Source organism: Panthera uncia, chromosome D2 (assembly GCF_023721935.1).
Source record: "Panthera uncia isolate 11264 chromosome D2, Puncia_PCG_1.0, whole genome shotgun sequence".
Lineage (NCBI taxonomy): Eukaryota > Metazoa > Chordata > Mammalia > Carnivora > Felidae > Panthera > Panthera uncia.
Genome location: NC_064818.1, coordinates 16,866,282 through 16,874,964, shown reverse-complemented (window position 1 = coordinate 16,874,964; position 8,683 = coordinate 16,866,282). Strand labels below are relative to the sequence as shown.

Genomic DNA, 8,683 nt, shown 5'->3' with positions numbered 1-8,683 from the left:
CCATGCTTAATCTTGTTATTTTTTCCAAGGAAAATCCATTTCAACCAGATTCAAGGTAAAAGCTTTCTGGGAGATACCATCTGCTCTTCAGTCAGTCATTGGATGCGATAAGCTCGTCTCTGGGAACCCCTGTCTTGGCTTCCTGGTCACCTGGGGGCTATACAGGAGCCCTCCCTCCGGGGTCCGGTCTACCCTTCAGCTACGGGCCTGTGCACCTCGGCCACCGCCTCCCACCACCCTGCAGGGGGCGCCGCGTCAGGCCTGTGCCCGGTGGGCTTCTTGAAGCCCACACTTGCTTAACTAGCACCAACCCTCTCTTCTCTGTGTGCAACAGCAGTCATCCGGAGGGGCTTCCTGACTCGAGTAGAGCCCCCAAACAGACACACCTCACATATTTTAAATGGCTTTATTAAAGGCTATTAATATAAAATACAACCAAGTTACAAGTCGTAAGAATTCTTTCATTTTTTGGAAAACGTGTATCAAAGAAAGGGAGGCGCGAAGAAAGGGAGGGGGGCTCTGACATCCACGTGGGGTCCGGCGCACGGCGAGGGCTGGGCGACAGACCCCAGCTGTCCCCAAATGGACAGCACTCCCAAACCCAGAGAGCGGGGTGGGGACCCTCCCCCTCCCCCCAAGTGGAAGAACGGAAACTGGTTTCTGACTTCCTGGGGGAGAGTTTATGAAACACCCAAAGTCACCCGAAGCAAGATGCTAAATCCTTGAGCTAAATCCCAGGTGCGCAGAAGGGGGAGCGGGGGACACCCCAAAACCAAATACAGGCTTCAGCTGAAAAGTGTGTCTTTTTAAAATAATAAATATAAACGTCTGGTTCTAGGAACTTCATCCTGACACAGGGGGTGGGGAGGAGGTGGCCAACCTAAGAGCTGAATTTTTCCTTACTGACCATCTTTACAAAGACCGCCCAGGGTTACGACCAGGATCCGCAGGTCAGGCGGGATGGGGGTTCGCCAGCCTGTGTCCTCCGGGCCCCTTCACGTCTCCTTCTCAGAAGCGGAGCAAAGCCACACGGCTTGAGGATTTCCTAAGTTGTGACTTTACATTTCATCTCAGGAGGCTGCCCCATCATGAAACATTAAGCCCTGTCGTAAGAGATAACTAAACACTCGGGGTAGCGGGCCCCGGGCGGCACCGGGTGACGCAGAGGCTTTCAACAACCCCCTGCGTCCCCGCAGCCCCCTGGGGTGGGGGGCGGGGCGGGGGGACGTGAAAGGAATAACCGGGCTCTAGGAGAAAGTCGGAAAGGCCTCAGAATTGTCTCGCAAGAGAACAGACACATCACTGTGGGCTAACTGTCCCCAGGTGCAGTTCCTCCCTGGCCACATCAGCGTCAACGAATATAAACTCACACCTGGACATCTCTCTCTCTCTCTCTCTCTCTCTCTCTCTCTCTCTGTTTTTTAAGGAACCCTGTTTTCAAGCGCAGGCTCTAAAACAGTGCACTGCCCTCCAGGCTGGAAGTGGAGGCAGGTGGGAAGACCGGCTCTGAGGCTCAGTGGCTGACTCGAGGGGCTGGCACCCCGGCTGGGATTTCTAAGTTCCCTTTTCCGTCCCCGTCACGTTCTGAGCCTTTTTTTTTGCCCTTGGACGTTTCAACTATCCTCAAATGGTACAAGAAGAAATCTGTATTTGCCATAACGCAGCCAGTCGCCAACGTAGGAAGGTCACATCCACAACCCCAAGGGGCCAAATGAGGTTCAGGGACATAATGCGATTGGCAGAAACCCAGCCAAAAGTTGGCCAGGCCGCAGCTTTGGCAGGAATATTCCTGGGGAAAGTAAGGCGCCACGTGCTTTACCCTGGACGCCGTGGAAACCACTTAAGGATGTCGTATGAGACAGAAACGCATTTTTAAAAAGACACACCTTGGTACTGAAACCGGGCGCTCACTCGCAGGACTCACAGGGGTTAAGGCTTCAGGTGAGGAGAACACAGTGAGAGGCAACGTGTAGATCACGCTCGGGCACGTCCAGCAGGGGGCGCAGCTCGGGGCCAACGGGCAGGGCGCAGGCTTCCCAGGGAAAGGGCCACTCTCCTCCTCGCCCTGCCCCACCCACGCCTGGGGCATGGGCCACCTTGCCCAGGCAGCCTGGGGGCCACCTCCATCTGAACCGCAGCGGGCAGCAGTCTGGCTCCAAGAGACACCGTGGACAGGACCGCAAGGGTCTCCAGGGGGCGCTGCAGAGACGACTCCTTCTGCTGGTGGTCGGGGATGGCAGAGAGATCCATCAGCAGAGTCTAAGCAGTCCTTGGGATGAAGGACGTCCACTGCCCCTGCCAGCCTCCTGCTGGAAGGTTCTACCGCAACCGATCAGAAGGGCTCTGTCCTCCAACACCTGCCACCTGCCCTTCATTCCTGCAGATGCCCCGGACCCGAGAACACCCACCGGGGCCACAGGAGGAGCAAAGAACCTCCAAACGGAAACCAGTCCACGCCCAAGAAGAAATGGAGCCTCACAACCTCTAACTCTACATACAAAATAATGACAAGTTAATACAAAACTTTTAAACATGCAACTCTTCTTAAACGACGATGAACAGCTTGAGTACGTATCAGGGTGGCTTAAAGACCATCTCTGCTATGTGCCAACAGTGGGGTTCCTGGAAATGACATGAGGGTAGAGCGTGGCACACGATGCAAGGGGCATGGCGTCAGGAAGCCCTGGGCATCCGGGAATGCTGGGTGGGGAGGAATCTTCCCGAGGTCACGGCCAGCCCGGCACACTGAGGCCGCCACAGCCGAGGGCATCACCGACAGCCACCCAGCAAAGCGCACGCCGCTCATTTCAAAAGGGGAGAGGTTAAAGGAGAAAGACGGAAATCGCTTTTATGGTTTTGGGGACATCGATGAGAAAACTCTTTCTCCGGGGAGGGGGGAAAACCGGGTGGAATTGGGAACAGAGGCTTTATTCACGAGACCTACTCAATGCCTTAACGGTCGTTTAAAAATTCCAAATGTAAAACTTCTGTTTATCAAATCACTGAAAATAGCATATATATCTGGCCTTACCAAAAAAGAGAAAAATCTGGAAATCCGGACAAGGCGATATTTACCAGTTTCCAAATGATTAAGAAAAGAGCGTACGGAAACCAGGAAAATACACAGGGAAATATTGCCCTTTTTTTTTTTATCCTCCTCCGCCACACCACTTTGGAAAACATTTAGGGGTTCTTGGTTTTATTCTTATTATTTGGTTGTCTGATACATTTTACCAGTTGTCCAGAAAATCAAATCCTGTCTTCAAGACGACATTACTTGAGGTGACCTGCGGAAGGGACAGAAACACAGCAAAGTAAGATACATTTTTTTTTTTTTTTTTTAGTTATGTATAATCTAAAAACAGCATCTCATTTAAATTGACCCAAATGAGATGCCTTGCTTTTATCTCGGAGGCTCCCTGACCTCAATTTGCCTCGGTGCTTGGCACCAGAAAATGAAATAAACTTCAGGGTGAGCTACTCGCTCCGGGATCCAACACTTCTCCCCCCTCCGTCCCCAGGCAGGTCTGAGAGCAAGTTTACAGACCTACCCACAGAGAAGAGGAGAAAAATGTATGTCCTCTGTCCGTGCAGGGACAGGCATGTTGGAATTGAGTCATCATGGAATAAGAGGACAAATGACAAAGACAGTCTTTCTACTGCTTTCTAGCACAAGCACGGGGGTCCGCCGGCGGGCTGCAGCCCTCCCGGGTGAGGACAGGACACCGTGACACCCCACCCTCCACGTAACTGGCCAATGGCAAACTGCCTATGTGGAGACAACGCGGCAAAGGACTAAGCACATTCACAGGAAGCCTGTCTCGGGCCGGTTTGGCCGCATCCAACACTGATGCAAAGTGGGCCTTCAGGCAAGCCGTCCTCTCTCTGCTTTCCTACCGGTTTCTTCGGTGAGGTTGGCCATTTCCCTCTCTGCTTTGCACTCAGGAATCCGTTCTTTCCGAGGATTTCACGTGCCGTCTCTGACTCTGCCCTCCCCCTCCACTTTCCTACGTCTCTGCGATTACGACTCTCTCATACTCTACACGTCAGAGGAAGAGCCAGGTGCCGGGTATGAGAGAAGGATCACTGCGGAAGCACGGAGGCCAGCCTGGCACGTGTGCCAGAAGGAGGAGGCGGGCGAGAAGGGTAGAGATACAGAATGGAGCCAAGAGATGGGGCAGGGTACCACAGGAGGCAGGGCAGGGAGGGGCCGAGAACGCTGGCTCAAGACGGTGGGGACTCTGAAAGAACAGGCTAGAAAGCGGAGGTGCGGCTGGCGGAAGGCGGGCGGAGCTCCTGTCACAGGGCCCCCCCCCCCCCCGTTCTTCGGGAGGACAACTCACAAGGCCACCTGCTGAGAGAGGAGAGGAGGCACCCGGAACCCCATTCCGGGAAACACCCAGAGGACGACCACAGCTCAACGTGACAAGACACAGCTGCTAGAACTGGACAAGGGATCGGAAGAGACATGCCTCCAAAAAAGAGATACACAAATGGCCAAGAAGCCACATGGAAAGAGAGTCGACATCGCCGAGTACTGGAGGCCTGCGAATCCAAACCACGAGGAGACCCACAGATACCATCTCCCAGCCATTAGGGTGGCTACGACCAAGAAGGAGAGAGAACACGTGGCGGTGAGGATGCGGAAAACGCGGCCTTCTTGCACACTGTCGTGGGGAAGCAAAATGGCACAGCCACTGCTGGAAACAGTATGGCGGTTCCTCAGGAAGTTAAGCACAGAATTACCATACGATCTACCAGTTCCTCTTCTGGCGATATATCCCAAAGAATGGAAAGCAGAGACTTGGGACAGATACTCGTACGGCCGCGTTCACAAGGAGCATTATTCACAAACGGCCAGGCAACGGAAGCCACCCAAGCGTCCATCAGCAGACTGAATGGACAAACAATGCAGGTAAATCCATACGGTGGAATATTATTCGGCCTTCAGAAGGAAGGCAATTCTGACCCATGGCACGACGTGGGTGAACCCCGAGGCCATGACGCGGAGGGCAACAGGCCGGTCACAAAAAGATGGACGCTGTCTGATTCCGCTTACGTGAGACGCGAAGAGTAGTCAAATTCGCGAAAATATAAAGTAGGATGGCGGCTGCCAGGGGCTGGGGGAGGAGGGAATAGGGAGTCGGCCGATGGGTGTGGAGTTTCATCTTCCCAGATGAAAGAGTTCTGTGGATGGATGGCAGCGATGGCTGCGTAACAACGCGAACGCATCTCGTGTCACGACCCCTGGGTCTACAGTATACTCAATATGGCACATGGTACGTTACATGTATTTAACCACAACAGACATTCTTTTACATATGAGTTAACAAGGGGGAAAAAAAAAAAAAAAGACAGCCAAAGAGTCTGCTAACATGGAGAAAACCAGCAAGGCACACACAGAGAAGGGCTTGTGGTGGGGTGGCCCCCAGGCGTGTCCATCTGCCTGGCCAATAAGTAACTTCCCCAGGCTCCAAAATCCAGACCCAATCCTAAAGACCACTCTTTTCCTCCCTCTGGCCATCCTCGTGTGGGAGCAGGTGGTCTCTTTTGATCCCTCCTGCCCTCCCCGCCTCGGGACTCACACAACGTGTCTGACTGCCAAGAAGCACTAATGTTCCCCGGGGTGTGCCGTCCATCTCTGAGATGGATGGGACACAGGACCTTGTCTGTGGTCTCACCCACGTACGTGAGCTATCCATGATTTCCCCCCAGAAATGGTTCTCAGCCATGCCTGCACCCAAACTATGGCTTTGTTCATCATAAACCCACGTCTCAAAACCAAGGCTTCCCGGGGCGCCTGGGTGGCTCAGCCGGCAAAGCGTCCGACTTCGCCTCAGGTCATGATCTCACGGGTCGTGGGTTCGAGCCCCGCGTCCAGCTCTGTTCTGACACCTAGCTCAGAGCCTGGAGCCTGTCTTTGGATTCTGTGTCTCCCTCTCTCTCTCTCTCTCTCTCTGTCCCTCCCGTGCTTTCTCTCTCTCAAAAATACATTAAAAAAAAAAAAAAACATTAAAAAAAATTAAAAAAAAAAACAAAACCAAGGCTTCCCGGGAATTTGAAATATAATGACTTTTGGGGTTGTTTTGTTTGTTTGTTTGATGCAATCCTCCAACACTAGATCCCTTTAAAGTCCTAACCAAACACTGGGCTTTCTCTTCACTGTCTCAGACCAACTGGTAAAGACAATGGTCGATTTCTTCCACAAAGAAATGGGAAAACACTCAGAAGGCACTCGCCCTTATTCTCCTACACCCTTATTCGCCTTCACGACATACTCCTCCTCCTCACCCGGTGACCCTCTCAGATCTTTCTTTTGCTTCCCCCCCAAAAGAACTCCTTCCTTAGGATTCCTCGCTGGACACATAACCCTACCCTGCTTGGAAACGAGTAGCCGCCAATCACTCCTTGAAGCGAGAGTTTCCTGCGGCAGTGTGGCCGCTCTTGGGGGAGGCTCAGGGGTCCTGCCTGCTTCCTCCATGCCCCCTTTGGGGCATCCGCCGGTCCCCTCCTCCCCAACACCCAGCCCAACTTTATAGACCCCTCGGTGGAGGGGGGCGTCCGAACCCCTCCCACACTGACCGCCTCCCCCCTGCGAGCTCCTGTGTTCACCGCCCTCCTGCGGTCCCTCCCCTACCTGCCCTCACACACGTGGGGAAAGGCAGCTGGCATCTGCGGCACACCACGAGTAACGGGCAACCAAGTCATGGCACCGAGATGGACCCACGAAACACGCCCCTGGTGGATTGGTCGGTCGCCGCTCTCCCGATCCCAAAAGTCGCCCAAGGAGTGGGCAGCGGGAGGAAGGGGGAGGGGAAGAAGCAAGCATCTGTGGCCCAGATGCCCCAGATGCCCAGGGAGGGGCGTCTGTGGCCCACCCGTCTTGTGGGAGGCCTCCCGGGGTCCCCCCTGGAGGAGGCGGCCACTCACCTGTGTAGGCACGGGTTCCGAGAACAGAGAGTCTTCTACGTCCTCTACGTCCTCCCGCCTGGCCTCGGGAGAGGCAAGCTTCCCCTCGGGCTCGGACGGGGTGGTGCTGGGGCGGGCCTGGACGGGCTGGGGTCTCTCGGGCTCGATGCTGACGCAGGGGAGGCCGCGCTGCTCCTGGCGGAGGTTGCCGGGCCTTTCGGCCTTGGCCTCCCTGTCCTTCAGGGCGGGGTCCTGCCGGTAACAGGCAGGCAAGACCTTTTCACCCTTCTCCATGGACTTGATCTGGCTGGGGGTCAGCGACTGGAACTCGGCCTCAGGCCCCTCTCCCCGGGAGCGCTCGGCGTTGATCTTCCAGAAGGAAGCTTCCTCTTCCTTCCGGGCGGGACCCAGGGCATCCAGGCTGGAGGACTTGCCGCCCTGGGAGGGCCGGAGGGCCTGCGAGCCCTGGGAGGCTTTAGACTGCCTCGGCTCGCCGCCCGGGCCGCTGCCCGGCTCTTGGATAGACAAGGAGCACACGCTGAACTCCATCTGACTCTGCAGCGGGGACACAGAAAGGAGAGAGCCAGCCTTACGATCCGGTGCAAGGGCTGCACCAGCTCACACCTCTGTGCGCCCGGCAACATCAACACTGGGTGTCGTCCATCTGCCGAAACCGTCTGCCCCTCAGGACGGCCATCGGCCAACCCACCGCACGGGAGCGCGGCCACCCAGGCCCCCAACGGCGCAGAGGCTCTGACTCACTGATGACTGAGGCCTCACTGCCTGGGGAGCAGAGCACCCCCTTGTCTTGTCGGGACTGATTCCAGTGCCTTCCAGAGGAGCAGCTGTCTGGCGGTGACCGACCTCCCCGGGAAGGTGATTGAGAAGGTGCACGGCCCAGCCGGGCACAGCACGGCCGTGAAGGTCAACACCCGGCCCCCACCGCCCAGGCCCTTCGCTCCTGACCTAGGGCGGCGGGGGGTGGGGGGGGTGGGGGGGGGGCGAACAAGCGTGAAAGAAACCAACCGAGCCAGACCCTGCTTTCCTGGACAAAACCACGAAGGTCAAGGGTGGGCCTGAGTGCAGCCTCGGAGACCCGACCCACCCGGCCTCGCCCGCTCTGCCTTCTCGAAGCCTGCTACAGAATGCACACCTGTGTGCCCCAATTCTCCCGCGGAAGCCCTAACTCCCAAAGTGACGGTAACAGGAGGTGGGGCCTTTGAGAGGTGATCAGTCTGAGATGAGGTCATGAGAGTGGGGCCCCCCACGATGAGACCGGTGTCCTTATCAACACAGACACAAGGGCAAGGATCTCTCTCCCACCGCTCACGGACACGAGGAGGCGGCTGTCCTGCAAGCTAGGAAAGCGGGTTCTCACCAGAACCCCGTCGCACTGTCACCCTGACCTCCGGGCCTCTACGACTGTGCGAAATGAACGCCTGCTGTTTGACCCCCACCCCCCGCCCCCGTATTTGTTGTGGCCTCACAAGCCAAGCAAGACCGTGTGTCATGCAGAGGGGTCCTCTGCTGGGACGCTCCCCGCTCAGCAAGGCTCTGCAGCTCTGACCTCGTCCTGGTCCTGGAAGCCGGATGCCATCGCCCACCTGTGAGCCTAGGTCCCCGAGGCCAGGGCAGCACCCCCACCCAGCCCGACTGTCCCAGAAATGCCTTCCTTGGTCCGAGACTGCTCAGCACAGCAGCCTCTAAAAACGCCAGTGCTGCTCTGTCCTGGAGAACAAATCATTAGACGGAAGGAATCCCAAGCCCCATCTCC

The 8,683-nt window shown here is 56.1% G+C and overlaps 1 protein-coding gene across 1 annotated transcript in view; it reads right to left on the bottom strand.

The window, feature by feature from the left end:
* Positions 1–392: 392 nt before the first annotated feature.
* CD2H1orf198 (chromosome D2 C1orf198 homolog) overlaps positions 393–8,683 on the bottom strand; it is a 30,978-nt gene continuing 22,687 nt past the window's right edge. Inside the window, exons 3-4 of the mRNA XM_049645052.1 lie at positions 6,931–7,464; positions 393–3,287 (exon numbers count right to left, since the gene is read on the bottom strand). Of these exons, the coding sequence (XP_049501009.1) occupies positions 3,231–3,287; positions 6,931–7,464 (591 nt within the window). The 3' untranslated portion in view covers positions 393–3,230. The remainder of the gene's footprint in view (positions 3,288–6,930; positions 7,465–8,683) is intronic.